General features: G+C 36.3%; 1 protein-coding gene across 3 annotated transcripts in view; it reads right to left on the bottom strand.

The window, feature by feature from the left end:
• NPHP1 (nephrocystin 1) overlaps positions 1 to 18,391 on the bottom strand; it is a 90,843-nt gene that overhangs the window by 47,472 nt on the left and 24,980 nt on the right. For 2 of the 3 annotated variants that reach the window (XM_032177478.2, XM_058428898.1), the window contains exons 4-10: positions 17,363 to 17,487; positions 8,783 to 8,975; positions 7,432 to 7,533; positions 4,049 to 4,149; positions 3,685 to 3,727; positions 2,060 to 2,147; positions 616 to 710 (exon numbers count right to left, since the gene is read on the bottom strand). In XM_032177478.2, the coding sequence (XP_032033369.1) occupies positions 616 to 710; positions 2,060 to 2,147; positions 3,685 to 3,727; positions 4,049 to 4,149; positions 7,432 to 7,533; positions 8,783 to 8,975; positions 17,363 to 17,487 (747 nt within the window). The remainder of the gene's footprint in view (positions 1 to 615; positions 711 to 2,059; positions 2,148 to 3,684; positions 3,728 to 4,048; positions 4,150 to 7,431; positions 7,534 to 8,782; positions 8,976 to 17,362; positions 17,488 to 18,391) is intronic. The other variant, XM_032177479.2, reaches the window with a different exon arrangement.

Here is an 18,391-nt window from a genome sequence, read left to right on the forward strand (position 1 = left end):
AAAACCCCATCTTTACAAAAAATACAAAAATTATCTGGGCATGGTGGTGTAGGCCTGTGGCCCCAGTTACTCAGGAAGCTTAAGTGGGAGGGTCGTTTGAGCCCAGGAGTTTGAGGTTACAGTGAGCCATGATCACACCACTGCCCTCCAGCCTGGGTGACAGAGGGAGACCCTGTCTCAAAAATACTACTACTACTGCTACTACTACTATAAATGATAATAATGGCTAACATCTATTGAGTTATTTTCATATGCCAGGCATTATTCAAAACCCTTCACACACATAATTTTCAAAATAACTTTATGTTGGAAGCATTACTATTACTCCATTTTTACAGATGAAGAAATTGAGGCAAAGAATGATTAAGATAGAAACCTAGTATTATTTCCTTTCTCACAATGAGAGAAGAGTGCAATGGAGAAGAGAAACAAGATAAAGTCAAGGTAGCAAGTCCAAGTTCTGCCTTAGTTATAAAAATATCGCTATTTCAAAATTATCATAAACAATTTTTTTGTTTTTTATAATTCATTAGTCAATTAACGTGTTGTTTGTCTACTTGCAACCATGACAAAATCTGGAAGAGTTACAGTTTTACTGATAGTAACTATACTTACAGTGCCTTCTGTAGCATCCCACATCAGATCTCTGAAGGCCAGTTGTGAAGGCATGAGCTCTGGTTGTAAGAAGTAACTTGCTCGAAACTGATTCCCTGAAAAAATCATTTTTTCTTCATTTTCTTATAAAGAAAGAAACTCAAAATCAAAAATCCATAATGTTATGCTATGAACTAGAGTAAAGGCACTTCCAAAATGCCACGCTGCTTACTAAGAACTTGCTTTCCAAAATAGAAGCACCAGTATAGATTTATGGATAAAAACAGCAGTATGAAACTTACAGATACAAACACATAAAAGATCATCTTAAAGTTCCTTTAAGAAAGACTTTTAGGCCAATAATATGCCCCATGATGACAATAATTCATTCAAATATTTTTGTAAAACGCAGAAATCTGTGAGCACTTTTTGGAGACTTCAGAAGAAACACATAGTCGTTAGTTTTACTTCTGAACACAAAAGCATTTTATGCTCTTCTTCCATGCTTTAATCATGAATAATACTCATAATAACATCATTTATCCATTCAAGAAATAATTTTTGAGTTTCTACTCTTGCCAGATACTACACCAGGTTCTAGAAATACAAAGATAAATCAGAGATATGTCCCCTGCCCTCCATAGTTTACAGTTGAATGGGAGGAAAATTTTTTTTAGGAAATAAGTAGACAAGCAAATAAATAAATTATTAGGGGACAAAGAGCTATAAAGGGTGTTCACATGAATGGGAGTAAGGGAAACCCACATTACTCAAGGAAGGCATCTCTGGGAAGGCAGAATTTACACTGAGACCTGAAGGATGAAAACATGGGAATTTAGGGAGTACTGGGAAGAACCTTCCCAGCAAAGGCAACCTCAAAGCAGCCCTTCCATGACAACTCAACAACTCAGGGTATACAGGACACCCCTCGTCCCACAGCATGATTCCTCTTTAAAATGAGCTTATAGACAAAAGTTGCCAAGTACAGGGAAAGCCAAGACTGAGAAAGGAAAATGAAAATTCCAAATGGAGATAATTCTTTGGAAAAGTCTTGCTGGGAAGAAGATCAGAGAAAAGGAGGTTTTGGCTAGAATGGGATAGGATTCAAGGGGCTGATCCTTAAAGGTGGGGAGAATTAGGTGTGCTGACAGCACAGATGAGGGAATGAACCAGTGTGGGGAAGGTGGGCCAGCTAAAGACACAGGAAAGGGCTGAAAATTAAAGGAGTCACATTTTTGAAAAAAAGAAAGGGGCTGGAACCCGGAGCACTGGTAAACAGGCTGGCCTCTGATAGGATCAGGGATCTTTCTTCACTGTCATAGGAAGGATGAGGAAAAGATGAGCACCAAAGAGATGTGAGATTCAACATCTTCTTCAACAATGTGTTTTTCCTGTGATAGAAAAATTAGACGTGGATCTTGACTGCTTTGCTGAAAGAATGCAGTGGCTGATAGGCACGCATTACCTTCCTCCAGAAGCTGTGAGAGTGTGGAAGGCCTGAACCCTGCAGGAATAGCTCCCATCGTGGTTAACACATCAACAGTGTTTATCTGCTGAAGATAGTAACATCAAAATGGATTTGTTTTCAGTCATGTTTCTGCATCTCTATAATACTTTCTCTTTATCACTAGAATAACTATAACCCAAAAAAGAAAAATCTAAACATACAGACTTTAGTGGAAGAATAATACTATTTGGCCCCAAATTCCTGAGAGGATGCCATCACAGCACCCTGGCCTCTCCTAAGGACCTAAGCCCCATACACAGCCCAGTGTGCAGAGCTGTGTGTTCTGGAGCAGCTGCCGCAAGTACACCCTTATCAAAATGTCCCTGCTCCTGTCCTGCTCCACCCTGCGCTTCCATTTCACAGGTAAGTTAATGTCTATTGGCAAATCATATGCACTGAACAATTAATGGATTTTTTTTGTATACACATACACACAACTCATAGACACACACCCTCACACATACAAGCGTGTACTTATAAGAAATAAATAAAGAAAAAGGTCAGGAAGGATACTTACTAAATTGTTAATGGTGATTACTTATGAGTTTGAGGAGGAGAATTTTCATTTGGCTATGTAATTATTTTTTTGTTTTTTGAGACGGAGTCTCGCTCTGTCGCCCAGGCTGGAGTACAGTGGCGTATTCTCAGCTCACTGCAACCTCCGCCTCCCAGGTTCAAGCAATTCTCCTGCCTCAACCTCCCCAGGAGCTGGGACTACAGACATGCGCTACCACACCCAGCTAATTTTTGTATTTTTAGTCAAGGTGAGGTTTCGCTGTGTTGACCAGGCTAGACTTGAACTCTAGACCCCAGGTGATCCATCCGACTTGGCCTCCCAAAGTGCTGGGATTACAGGTGTGAGCCACTGTGCCCGGCCTGTACTTTTTTTTTAATGACAGAATTATGGATCATTTCTTCCTTTAAAAAATTTTAATTAAATACTTTTTTTTTTTAAGACAGGGTCTTGCCCTGTCACTCATGCTCTGGAGTGCAGTGGCACAATCACAGCTCACTACAGCCTTGACTTCCCAAGCTCATGCAATCCACCCACCTCAGCCTCTCGAGTAGCTGGGACTACAGGCATGGGCCACCAAACCTGGCTAATTTTTCTTATTTTTTGTAGGATAGGGTCTCACTGTGTTGCTTAAGCTGGTCTTGAATTCCTGGCCTCAAGTGATCCTCCTGCTTCAGCTTCCCAAAATGTTGGGATTACCAGTGTGAGTCACCATGCCTGGCCAATTTCTTACTTTTTATTAAAGCCTTTCAGGATTTTTCGAATAGTAATTAAAATTTAACATCTGTTTCCACTCAAATGATAGGAAAGCACGATCAATGAGAATGTTTCCAAGCCCTCGAGTGACACCATGAATAAGATTATCTATTCTTTTTGTACAAAAAAAAAACTAATGAGAAATGTTACTTGGAGCACAGGCTTAGAAACCAGAAATATATGTCCTCTGCTCTGTACATTCCATGCCCTGAACCCTGTTTCAGATCCACTGCTATCTTCCACAGTCTCCATCCTGTTTCTCATCAGAGCTATTAGGTAACAAAGCATCATTAATAAGACAGAAGATACCCACCTCTGAGATCACTTTTTGAACAGCACTCCAGTGGGAATCAGTTCTCGGGAGACAAAATAGCAAAGTGAGTCAGGACAGGTTATGCCTATTCACTCAATTAGGGAACTTCTTTAATCACAGTTTATAATCATCAGTAAGTTTTGAAAACCTAACAGTTTCCAGATGAAAACAAGGTAGAACTAAATGTATTAAAAATAATTACAAAATTAAAATAGTAATGATCTTTAAGCAGACAATAGTATGAAAAGCTCTCCAGGTATAAGCTGTCTCCATTTCAAGAAAGTATTGAATTAGTTACAATAGTAAAAATAAACAAATAAAATGTTTCCTAAACCTACTTTGATATCCTTTCCCACTTTTGTACCTTTGCTTAACTTCTGCTCCATCTGCTGTTTCATCTACCACCTCTACATCTTCTTCACTGCCCTCTTCACTTGATTCTTGGCCTTCTTCTTCACTATAAGGCTAAAAAACCATTGAAATGTGAAGTGCTTTTTAACTAATGCAAAAAACAACCAATAAAAATACCAGTACTGCCACCTAATCCTCCGGTAAAAACAAAAACATGCTTTTCTGTTTAAAAAGAAAAAACAAAAGCATCAGTACTTTCAGAAAATCTCGAGCATAGATGGGAATTTAGTATATATGATGAGCATATAAAACTCAGTGGGAAATAAATTTTCAAAACATGGTTAATAACTTCGCTATTTGGAAAAATAAGAACTGAGATAGACAGCAAGTTTAATCAAAATAAATTCCAGATGGAATTTACTTAAATAAAAAAGAAAAGACGTAAAGATAAAAATAAAAGAAATATAAAAGCATTAGAAGAAAATCTAGAGATGGGGAAGCCCTTTCCAATCATGATACAAAATCAAAAATCAGAAGTGGAAACACTGACAGATTTAGCTACATAAGAAATAAACATGACCTAAAGTCAACAAAGAAAATATCTAACACATAACTTAAGCAAATCCTGAGGGGAAAAAAAGAAAATAGCTCACACAAATATCTAAGGATTAATATCCTGATTATTAAAATATTATAAAAGCTCTTAGAAATCAATGAGTTTTTTAAATCCCTTAGGAAAAAATATCCAAAAGAACTGAAAAGGTACCAACACACAAAAATGATAAGCACTCAAGGTGATAGAAATCTCAAATACCCTGACTTGATCATTACACAATCCATACAAGTAAAAAGCACTCACACAAATACATAAAATATTATGTATCAATAAAGAAAACTGAAAGTGCCATTCACAAAGACACACAAATGGTCATAAAGCATATGAGATGATGCTTAACCTCATTAGGAGTACAGTAAATGCACATTAAACCACTAATGACACTTTTTTTGCTGGTCATATTGGCAAAAATTTTAAAGATTGCTAACAGCCATCACTGGCAATTGTGTGAGGAAACAGCACTCTCTGATTGTTAGAGGTGGGAGTACAAATTGGCATAACTTTTCTAAAAGGCAAATTGGAAAAATAAATCAAAATATAAAGGTATAAACCCTTTGAACCAGTGATGAACATCTAGGAATTTATCTAAGGGGATAATCGGGCAAGTGTGCAAAGATGCACGCAGGCTTGATGACAACACAAGTTGCTGGCTGGCTACCACCTATTCCCCACCTCCTCTTTCAAACGAAATCCCTGATTTAACAATGATCCAGTTAAAAGACTACATTTCCCAAGACTTCCCTGCAGCTAAGTGTTGCCAGAGAACTAAATGCTGGTCAGTGAGCAACAACTGAAAGTTTTTTTGTGTAACTTCCAAGAAACCTTCTTAAAAAGGCAGCAGCTTATGCCTTTTGACTTCTTTCCCTTTTTGCTCCTTGGAATCCTTAAAAGATCCAGCAGCTGACTTAAAACTAAAGAGATAACTCTAGGCAGAGCAGCCTCACATCAGAAACAGGATAAAATACTGGATAGGATCTTAACCAATGCTTGATTGCTTTTCTCCACACTTTTATGCTTGAGAGAAATACGCTTCTACCTTATTTAAGCTACTTTTGGGGGGGATCTTTTTGCAACTGACAGCAGATGCTAATCCCATGTTCTTTGCAACATAATCAATAGTGATTATAGGTTGGAAACAACTTAAATGACCATCTAAATGAGATTAGAAGACTTGATACCATTGAGAAAGATGATCTAGACCTGCCCTATGTAATACAATAGCCCTTTGGCCACATGTAGCTAGTGAGCTCTTGAAATTAGTCCAAACTGAGAAGTGCTGTAAATGTAAAACACAAATTGGATTTTGAACTTAATGTTAAAAAAGCAAAATGACTCAATATTTTAAAATATTGATTATATGTCAAAATAGTATTTTTGATATACTGGATAATATAAAATATATTATTAAAAATAATTCTACCTGTTTCTTTTTACTTTTTAAAAATGTGTGTAATGAAAAATATGTGTTTGTTCTTTGTCACTGGTTCCTGGCACAGAGCTCCTGAAACCCTTGGAATTTCCTGAATGATAGGAGTATGTTTTCTTACTCATCAAGAGTCCCCTTCAGTCACTCCTGAGTTTATGCTAATGAGGTAACTCTAGGTGGGCACCTAAACAGCTTCAGGAAGGGGACAGGTTACCAGAAAAACCAACCCAGGTATTAGAGGTTAGAACTTTCAGCCTCACCCTCCAACCTTCAAAGAGGGGAGAGGAGCTGGAGACTGAGTTAATCACCAATTGCTAATGATTTAGTTAAACATGGCCAATGAAACCTTCAGAAAAACCCCTAAATGATGGGGTTCCAGGAACTTCCAGGATGGTGAACACAGCGAGGTGCTGGGAAGGTGGAAGGCCCAGAGAGTGCATGCCAGCCACCCCCAACCAATACCTCACTCTATGGCTGTTCCTGAGTTGTATCCTTTATAATAAACTGGTAAATGCAAGGAAAATGTTTTCCTGAGTTCTGTGAATCATTCTAGTAAATTACTGAATCCCTGAGGTGATGGTATGGGAACTCGTGAATGTATAGCCAGTCAGTCAGAAGTATGGGTGGCTCTTGGGACTTGTGACTGGCAACGGAAGTGGGCAGCAGTCTTGTGGGACTGAGCCTTTAACCTGTGGGGGTCTGTGCCAGCTGCAGGCATTAGCATCAGAATTGAATTGCTGACACTGGTTGGTGTAGAAGAACTGATGTAGTAACACATATTTGGTGTCAGAGAAAAACCACATACTTGGTGTCAGAAGTGGCATCAGCAAAAAGATATCCCAATGTGGCTACTGAAAAATTTAAATTACATGTGTGGTTTGCATCATAGTTCTACTGGACAGTGTTGATCCAGACAGAAATCTATATATCTTGGCACAGAAAATGACCATGTTATTTTATGAAATAAGAAAATACAAGCTACAAACACACATGTATAGTACGTTCACATTTTAGTAAGGGGATCACATATTTGTGGAAGTTAACATAAAGTTAACTGCAGTTATGTTTTACAATAAACAATAGACACCTATTATTTGTTATGATCAGCATTAATCCACAAAGCATCCCCTCACTGTGAGGTCACGTTCCAGGGCTCACATGCGTAAGAGCACTTCACAGGTCCCAGGACCATTAATACACAATGCTTCTCCCAGGTCCTGTCCCTCCAAAATTAAAGCAAATTCTATATCTCAAGTCATTCACTAGTCAACTGACAAAAGAACACAGTTAAATGTTTTATTAAAAGCGAAAAAAAAAAAAGTCTTAGAAAAGGAAAGCATAAATCAAGACTAACCTCTAGGTAGGTTCTGGGAACAAGACCTTCATTTCCTTTGGCATCCTTAGCTATCCACCAACCATCAGGTTTTTTTTCAATTACAAGGAGAATTTCCCCTTTCTTAAAGCAAAACAAAGTAAACCATTTTAAATAAAATTCAATAATCATGAGTATATATCATTACCAATGATTCAAAATATGGGCTGAAAAAAAAGGCAAAATCTTTTTTTAATCCAATATTTATCCTAAGGTTTATCAAAAGCTTCCCTATCACCCGACCCCTATGTATTCTGCCTAATTCACCTAAAACCACAAATGTGACATAGTTTAATGAATCATTCCTTTTGGTTACTTAACATACACTTGAACCATTTATGCAAATGGAACCATTTTTCACAATCATTTTTAAGGCCCCATACTTATTCCAAAAATTCAATTACTGCGTAAAATATTTTTGAATGTTTTAATATCTCTGGAAAAGTGTCTTTCAGAAGTAGCATATAAATTCCCAAAGAATATCAATTCCATTAAAGTTAAACCCTATTTTTGAGCAAAAATAGTATTTACTGAATACAATTAACCACTTAATTCATCAGATATGTTTTGAATAACACTCACTCTTTATAAAAATAAAATTCATCTTTGAAGACAAAAGCATTTCCACCACTGAGGACACTACAAAAGCAAACACTTTATTAAAATATACATTATTGTCTAATATTGATGCCATTTTCCAGGATAATTTGAAAAAAATCTATAAATTAAACCATATAATTATTTGCAGAATATTCTTATGTATTTTATTATTAATCAGTTACTAAACTTTGAAATTTAATATAAGAACTAAAATTCATATATTCACTTAAATTTCTTTGGCTCATTTCTCTAGCAGAAAACACAGGCTCAAAATCACAACTTTAAAAATCACAACTTTATTGTTCTGTCCCACCTGCCACTTATTTATTCCCAGGCCAAGTAAGCATGGATGCAAGCCCCTCTCACATCTAAGCTAACAGGAAAGACTACTACAAAATGGCAGGAAGTGCTCCATTCTACCTCCACCTATGGACATTGCCTAACTCACTTGAATGAATTTATACATGACATTCAAAAACAAATTATGAAATTTTACCCCTAAATTAGGAATTCTCAACATTAAAGCTACTTTCAAAAATCTTTAGAAGAGGTAACTTTAGTAACACAATCTCATATCACTACTGCTTGTAAATCGTAATTATCACTTATTTAAATAGATGGTTAAAAAACTTCATTTTAAGAATCTGTAATACAGGTGTACAGGCAGAGTTTTCTTATTCTGTTAGGTATGGACATCGACCCTTAGGTTAGGTTTCAGTCTTATTCTACCTACCTTAAATGTAAGATCTCCAACTTGCTGAGCAGTAAAATCTCCAATAGCGATGTATTCTTCACTGGTTGACTGTTTGTGAGATTCATTTTCCTCTTTCTCTTCCTCTTCCTCCTCTGCATCTTCTTCCTCCCCACCACTGTCTTCACTATCTTCACTTTCACTTTCTTCCTCTTCTTCAGTAGGTGCCCCAACTCTACAAAAAGTGTTTCTGAGTAGGACTACTTGAAATAATACAAGAACAGACCAGCTATGAGTGTAACTTCTATATATACATGAATATCCCATATTTGGAGCTGGCAAATAAAAGAAATACAGGAAAATACAACAAACAGTTTCTACCATCTAGCTAAGACGGTGTGCCTGGAGAGACGGAGGCAGAGAGGGAGCTGAGTCATGTATGTGAGATGGCAGAGCATTACTGGACTTGAGGCCAGGAGACTCCAAATTCAAGTCTTGGATTCATCCTTCAGAAAATGCTGTTCAAGCACTATTATGAAGTACTTAGAGCATAGGCTCTGCTAAATTTAAATTCTGACTCTATTCCCTCTTTGCTGGGTGACCTTGAGTAGGCTTATTTTAAGCTCTTCATTTCTCACTGGTAAAGTGGAGATAATAGTAGAAACTGCCTTCTAAGATTGTTATGAGGATTAAGATGAGTTACTACTTGCAAAGTATTTAGAACAGTGCTTGCCCATAGCAAGCTTTCCATAAAAGTCAATTATGATGATGACACTGATGCTGTAGGTCAAGTTCCGTGTCAGAGAGATACACAGTGGACACAAAGGTAAACCAGACATGATTCCCCATCCTCAAGGAGCTTGCAATGAGACAATCTAGAAAATGGAGAATTATAAAATAGTGCAATAGGTACACAGGATACTAAGAAATCAATCACACAAGAGGGACACCTAACCCAGGTTGCATGAATGGGAGTCAGAAAAGGCTATAATTAGGTCTTGAGAGATGATATGGAATTAATCAGGTAAAATGGGAGTAGAAAGGAAGGGCAGGGAGAAGAGAAAGGAGATTTGAGATTAGGAAACATCAAGTAGCTCATGAATGGTAGGGCAAGGCTTGAGGAAAATGAGTGAGAGTTGAGACTGAAAAGAGCTACGCAGAATGTAGCCCAGGTGAACTTTACCTTTAAAGTCATCCCTAAAAATGAGTAGGGGAAGGACATGATATGATTCCCACTTTAGAAAGGAGACAAAGCTATAATGTGGGGAACAGATTAGAAGAAGGGCTAAAGGTGAGGGTGGCTGTTGAAAGTGAGAAGTGACAACACTATGAACTAAGAAAACAGCGTAGGGATGAAGAGAAAGGTGAATCCGAAGGTGAGGAAGAGAGAAATGCCAAAATAACGTTAGCTTGGGCACATCACTAAATCTTTCTGACTTTTATTTATTCATTTAACGTTCAGCAAAGTTTAAATTTTGGGGGGTACCTACTGTGTGACAGATACTATGTGCTTGGGCTATAACAATGAACAAAACCAAGATCTCTGCCCTCCTAAAGCTTACGTGAGAGAAGCTTATCTTTAAAATGGGAAAACAATACTTAGACTAATGCAAATGAACATCATTAACCATAAAACTAGTCAAATATAAGATTTTCTCTGGAATAAAAAGGAATATTAGCTTAACTTTGTTTAAAATAATGGTAGGACACTCTTATACCACAATGATCTAAAACATAAACAGGGATGTAACAACCATTTTTATACCACAAGACTAAAAAATCCATAAAATGTCATATTGACTTTCAATGTGTCTCTTTCCTTCTTTAGGAGATATTTTGCACATATTTTATATGGGTCAATTATTCTAAAATGTTGCCGAAAATAACGTGAACTTGATACGGTTTTTCCCCTTCATTAATGTAGTGCATTTCAATGATTGATTTTTTAATGTTAAGCCAACCTCACATTCTGGAACAAATTCCACTTGGTCATAATGTATTACCCTTTTGAAATGCCTCTAGATTTTACTTGCTAGTATTTTATACTGAGTTTGTGCATCTGTTCATGAGGGCCTTGCAATTTTCTTCTAGTGTTCTTGTCAGGTTTCGATATCAGTGTTATTGAAAGCTTATAAAATGATTTGAAAGTGTTTCTTCTTTGTCTGTTCTCTGGAATGATTTTGTAATATTGGCACTATTTCTTTCTTAAATGTTTACAATAAATTCACCAGAAAAGCCACCTGAGAGTTTAATCTGTGGAAAGGCTTTTAATTACAGATTCAACTTCTTTAGTAGATATTTTAGTAGAACTTTTAAGATTTTCTATTCATCTTGTGTCAATTTTAGTACATTTTCTTTTTAAAGAAACTGATTTTATCTAAATTTCAAACTTATTCACATAAGTTGTTCATAGTCTCTTCATAGTATCTTTTTAATGCTTGTAGAATCTATATTGATTTCTGTTTTTTTCTCTCACTCCTTTCTTGATCAGTAATGCCAGCAGTTTATCCATTTAATTAATTTTCCAAAAACCAGTTTGGCTTTGTTGATATTGCCTACTGTATGTCTGTTTATTGTTCACTGTTTTCTGCTTTTATTTTTATTATTTCCTTCCTGCTCTCCTTGGGTTTGTTGTCCTTTTTCTGGCCCCTAAAGTTGGATGTTTTAGTAATTGATTTTCAACTTTTTTTTCAAACTATACATTTAAAGATATAAATTTCTGGCCAGGTGTGGTGGCTCACACCTGTAATCCCAGAACTTTGGGAGGCTGAGGTGGGAGGACTGCATGAGCCCATGAGTTCAAGACCAGCCTGAGCAATATAGTAAGACCCTGCCTCTACAAAAAATTTAAAAAATTAGCCAGGCATGGTGGCACACGCCTGTAGTCTCAGCTACTCGGGGAGGTGGAGATGGAGAGGATCACTAGAGCCTGGGAGGTGGACGTTGCAGTGAGCCAAGATTGCACCACTATACTCCAGTCTGGGTAACAGAGACCCTGTCTCCAAAACAAACAAACAAAAGATGGAAATTTTCCCTCTAAGCAGTACGCTGGTTGCAACCCAGTCATTTTATTATCATTCCAAATATTTTCTAATTGTCACTGTTATATTTTCTTTGACTCACGGTTTATATAGACGTGTGTGACAATTTGCAAACATGTAGTAATTTCTTTTTTCTTTCTTTTTTTTTTTTTTGAGACGGTGTCTCATTCTGTCACCAGGCTGGAGTGCAGTGGTACGATCTTGGCTCACTGCAATCTCCGCCTCCTGGGTTCAAGCGATTCTCCTGCCTCCGACTCCCGAGTAGCTGGGACTACAGGCACGTGCCACCATGCCCAGCTCATTTTTGCATTTTTAGTAGAGATGGGGTTTCACCATGTTGGCCAGATGGTCTCTATCTCTTGACCTCGTGATTCGCCCGCCTCAGCACAGGTGTGAGCCACCACACCTGGCCACATGCAGTGATTTCTAATTATTTTTCTGTCATTGGGTTTTAATGTCATTCCAAGTCATCAGAGAAAAAATATATATATTCTACATAATTTCAAACTTTTGAAATTTGGTGACAATTACTTTATGGTCCAATATGGTTCATTTTGGTTAATGTTACAGATGCACTGAAAAGAATATGTATTTACATAATACATACTTGGGTGCTGTGTTGTACACATATATAGTCATGTGCTGCAAAACAATGTTTCAGTCAACAATGGGCCACATATACTATGATAGTCCCATACATATAATACCATATTTTTACTGTACATTTCCTATTTTTGGATATGTTTAGATATACAAATACTTACACCACTGTGTTACAGTTACGTACAGTATTCAGCACAGTAACATGCTGTACAGGTTTGTAGCCTAGGAGCAACAGGCTATACTATAACTATATAACCCAAGGGTATGGTAACCTACACCTTCTAGGTTTGTGCAAGCACATTCTATGATGTTTGCACAATGATGAAATCAGTTAATGACTCATTTCTCAGAACATATCCCTATCATTAAGAAAGGCTTGACTAATACATGTAATTAGATCAAGGATTGTGAATTATCTAGCTCTGTTTTAGTTCTGGCAACTTTAGCTTTATACATTTGAACCCATGTTATTAAATGCATACTCATTTAGGAAGATTTTTTTTTCCTACTGAATTGACCCTTTCTTTTATCATTACAAAATATCCTTTCTTAAGTAGTAAATTACTTTTAGCCTTAAATATCTGATATTATTGTAACCATATCACCTTTGTTTTGGTTATAGAACAAATAATATCTTTGTTGTAGAAAATGGAATACCTTTTTCCAGTTCTTTACTTTCACTCTCTCTATAACTGCATACCAAAGTGTATCTCTTCTAAATAGTGTATATTTGGGTTAAAAAAATTCAATCTGACAATCTTTGTTGTAATTGGAGTGTTACTCCATTTACATTTAATGTAACTATCCAAATGGCTGCATTGAAACCACGTTACTATTTGGTTTCTATTTGTCTCATCTGTTTATTTCTCCTTTCTTGCCTTTTCTGGGTTAATCAAATCACGTTTAGTATTCCATTTTATTGTGTTGTTTTACAAGCTACACTTCTTTGTATTATTTTGTTAGTGATTGTTTTAGGTATTACAATATGCATCCCTAACTTATCATAGTCTAATTTAAATATCACACTTCACCAAAGATAAAATAACTTTAAGATAAATAATATAATTCCATTTACCTGCTAGTCTTTGTGCTATGCTGTGCTATTGTCACATTTTCCTTCTACATATAGTCAGTCCTTGTAACATGCGGATTCTGTATTTATGAATTCATTGGCTCACTAAACTTTATTTGTAACCTCCTAATTAATACTCACAGTGCTTTTGTGGTCATTTGTGGACATACACAAAGCAGCAAAAAATTTGAGTTGTCTGGCATACACATTCCCAACTGAAGTTGAACATGGTGACACCTGCCTTTTTTTTCAGTTGTCATACAGGAAAGTGTCCCTTTTTTGCAGTCTATTGAGTGCCACAGTTTTTGCATTTTTGTGCTTTATTTATTTATTTATTTATTTTTTGGTGATTTTGTTGTTTAAAATGGCTCCCAAACATAGCACCATGTGGTATTTCTAAGCACAAGAAGGCTATAATGTACCTCTGGAGAAAATAAGTGTGTTAGATAAGACTTGTTCATGAATGAGTGATAGTGCTGTTGGTGTGAATTCAATGTTAATGAATCAATAAAATATATGAAATAAGGTGTCTTTAAACAGTAACACAAGGTTGTATGTTACTCAGTTGACAAAAACATTGTGACTAGAGGCTCACAGGAGTCTTAAGTCTGTACTAATCGAGTGTTCATGGCAACTTCATAGAACATAACTACTGCAAATAATGAGAATCGACTGGATATTATAAATCCCCACATATATCTCTTGCTTTACATAATCGAGTGTCTTTTAAAGGCATGTAGAAAAGAAAAAAATAGGCTTTTATATGTACTCACGTACCCATCTTCTTCAATCCTTTTTGAAGATCCAAATTTCAATGTGGGATCATTGTCTGCTAGCCTCAAGAACTTCCTTTAACATTTCTTATACTGCAGATCAGTTGACAAATTTTCTCAGCTTTTGTTTGCCTGAAAATGTCTTTATTTCACTTTAATTTTTTATACTTTTGCTGGATACAGAATTCTGAGTTGATGGTTTCTTCTTTCAATGTTTTCAAGATGTTACTGTTACTGCACTGTCTTCTGACCTGTATTTTTTCTCATAAGATGTCAACTGTAATTCTGTCATTTGTCTCTACATGTTTCCTTTTTTCCCTTGGCAGCTTTTACGATTTCCTATTTATCTTTGGTTTTCGGTAGTTTGATGTATCTGTGTGTGGGTTTCTTTATATTGATTCTGTTTGGGGTTCCCTGAGATTCTTGGATCAGTGGATTGGTATCTCTCTTAGATCATAATTTTTAAATGTTTTCAGTCACTATCTCTTTAAATATTTCTTGTGCTTCATTCTCTCTCTTATTCTGAGACTTCAATTACAAATCTGTTATAACTTTTAACAGTGTCCTACCTCTCTCTTACATTCTGTTTTGTTCTTTGCATTTTTTTATTTTTGTGTATCAATTTGAAAAACTTTTAAGCTGTCTTTGGGTTCACTGATCCCTTCTTCTGTTGTATCCAATCTTCTATTAAACCACTCAGCAATTTTATTTCACATATTATATTTTTTTAGTTCCAGAATTTTCATTTTGGTCTTTATTAGTTCCCATTTCTCTGCTTAAGATTTCACTCTATTCATCTTATCAATCTTTTCCTATAAATTATTTAACATATTAAAAATTGTTGTTTTATGGTTATTTACTAATTCTCACATCTCTGAGCTACTGATTATTTATTCTGTTGATTTTAATACATTTCCCAGATTTTTGAGTCTATACATTGAATCAGATTTTGGAAGTTCTCAGGCATTACTTTATCAAATATTATATTTTTTAGTTACAGAATGTTCATTTGATTTTTCTATATTTGAATTAAATACACCCATTTCCCATTTCATTCATCTTTTCTTCTATTTTTTTTTGCCGTATTCATCATTTTATTTAGAAGTCCTTGTCAGCTAGCTCTATATCTGGATCATATCTGGGTCTGTTTTTATTGACCATCTTGTCACTTATTGATCATGTATTTTCCCCTGCTTTTTTGCATTTCTAATTTTTTTTATACTGGTTGCTGTGATGGACACATTACACGATGCACTTACAGACTTTGGATTATGTTATATTCCTCTAAGAAATTTTAAATTATTTTAATGTTACACAGTTAAATTATCTTGCTCCTGATAAGGTCTGCTTTTAGGCTCTTTTAGAGAAGACCTACTTCAGCTTTGTCTTTATTCCTAGATCATGGTTGTTACTCTCAGGGTGTTTTCTTTACTCCTAGGGCCTGGGCCTTCTGTGTCCTCTACTAAATGCCTGAAACATTTCCCAAGTCTCTTTACTAGAACTAGGTACAAACTCCAGTGTTTTTCCAGGACTATATGATTTCCAGAATCCATTAAGCTCTCAGTCTCCCAGCAGGTACTTTCTGCCAGGCCTTGCAGGCATCATGCCCTATACAGCGCAGGAGATCTTTCAGATTGCTGGAGTTGTTTCTCTGCAGCTCCCTTCTCTCTTTGGCACCTTGCTCCACAACTCTCAGTGAACTGGGCAGCTCCAAAGTGTGATCTCTGTCTCCTCAGTCGAGTAAGACTACTATTCCCTGCTTGGAATCTACCTTCCTCCACCACAGCTCATAAATTATTCCCAGGGAAAAAGCCTAGGTGAACGTAGGATTCACTTCATGTGTCTCCCTATATCAAGAATATCAACCCTGCTTGGTAGATGCTCAATGGCTTCAAACAGATGCTTTGCATATTTTGTCCAGACTTTATAGTCATTTATGGTGGGAAGGTAAGTCCAATACCAACTACTCTGCCATTCTCAGTACTAAGAATCAGTGGAAATTCTAGATCCTTGCATCTACCACCTTCAGCAATTTTTCCTAGGATACGGTATAAAGGTTGGAGAACAACACTGAAATAGTCTGAATAACTGATTTTTTTCTTTTGCTTCCCACAAATTGGGTTTGTTCATACAGGTTGGGTATCCCTAATCAGAAAATCCAAAATCCAAAATACTCCTAAATCTGAAACTTTTGGAGCGTCAAAATAACACTCAAAGGAAATGCTCATTGGAGTCTTTCAAAATGTAGATTTCCAGATTAGGGATGCTCAACGAGTAAGTACAATGCAAGTATTCCAAAATCCAAAACAATCCAAAACTGAAGATACTGCTGATCCCACGCATTTCAGATAAGGAATACTCAACTTGTATATGTAAGTCTTCTTTACAACTTTCAGAAGCTATTACTAACATACACTCTGGCAGAAAAACAATGCATGTCCCTGCTTCAATATTTTTTTTTTTTTAATAGAGACAGTGTCTCACTCCATTGCCCAGGCTAGAGTGCACTGAGGTGATTATACCTCACTGCAGCCTGGAACTTCTGGGCTCAAGCAATCCTCCTTGCCTCAGCCTCCCAAGTAGCTGGGACTATAGGTACGTGCCACCAAGCCTGACTAATTTGGGGTTTTTGTAGAGATGGGGTCCACTATATTGCCCAGGCTGGTCTTGAACTCCTGGCCTCAAGTGATCCTCTTGCCTCAGCCTTCCAAAATGCTGGGATTACAGGTATGAGCCACCACACTCAGTCTTTGCTTCAAATTTTTAAAGAACGTTTATGAAAGGGAGAATAATGCAAGTAGACATTCCAAATCATTTCCCTTTTACACATCAACATTGACATTAAATATATCATCTTTATTTTCTAACATTTGTTCATTTAGCTTTTCAGATCTCTGTTTTGTTTCCTCAACTAAATTATAAATTGCCTGAGGGCAGAGACTATGACTTACACTTCTTTCCATCTCTCATGGGATCTAACACTTTCTATTATACACAATAAATAAATGTTGACTGATTCTATTGTTAGTGTCATTTGTTTATATCTATACTGCTATATGTCTTTGAGTTAAACATTAAAGCTATTGGTATATATCTTAAAAAAAGAAAAAAGAAAGGTAGAAAGGAAGCATACTCAGTTATATTTTCTCTACTTATTGTCACAGCAAGGCCCTGCAGTTGTTGGGTAAGCTTGTCCAAAAGAATATGCTCCTCTTCTTTTCTCTGATTGTAGTTTGCAACAGGTGCAGATTCATCAGCCTATGAGAGAATATAGGTCTATTTCACTAAAAAATTAATTTCAGCTTCCTAATTTCAAAAGAACAACAAAAAATTCCAGTAAGTGCTATATAACAAAGTAAATATCAGTGTGACATTACGCCTATCTTAGGGAAATAAATTAGATTTAAAAGAAACAGGTGATTGTGTTGGAATGCAAACCAAATGAAAAAATAAAATTATACCACTTGTTTTAGGTTTTTGTTTTATTTTCTTGCTAAGTATTATAGACCTTCCATAGTCAGTAAGAGATATGTTCTGACAGAAGATCGGCTTTAAGGTCAATAAGACAGGCACCAATCCCAAGTTCTGCCACTTATTGACAGAAGAGGCATGGCTGCTTTACCAATGAGAGCTTCAATTTCCTCACCTGTGAAACAGGAATAATTAGGTTTTCAAACAGTCTAAGTTGAAAAGTTTTGTGTCACTGGAGAAATTTGGATGAGCTCTTCAGTGACCACATATCTCAGATGCAGTAAAGGGGAGTAATATACAGCTGGAGAGCTGACTTTCAGGTGCCTTCCACTTTAAAGACTCCATGAGTCTCTGGACCTGGACATCTAGCTGTAGCCAAGGCTCATGTGAAAAAAAAAAAAAAATCCTGAAGGGATTGTCAAGGTTAAATTCCTGTTCCTCCTATTTCTGCAGAGACATTGATATCAGAGCTGCCATTTGATACAAGAAGCTTCTTTACCACTTACCCTCAGGGCCAGATTATGCATTATTTCCCCACAAAGAAATTAAAATAAAAATAATCTAAACTGTAAAACAAAGAATTCACAAAATGCAAAAATAAAAATAGCTCCTTCCAGGATTGTCTGAATCCTTAATAGCAGGTGAGTTCATCAAAGCTGAACATTTTTCGGTAGTTGGAGCCCTGGGTTTT

This window comes from Hylobates moloch, unplaced genomic scaffold (assembly GCF_009828535.3).
Source record: "Hylobates moloch isolate HMO894 unplaced genomic scaffold, HMol_V3 SCAFFOLD_15, whole genome shotgun sequence".
Classification (NCBI taxonomy): Eukaryota; Metazoa; Chordata; class Mammalia; order Primates; family Hylobatidae; genus Hylobates; species Hylobates moloch.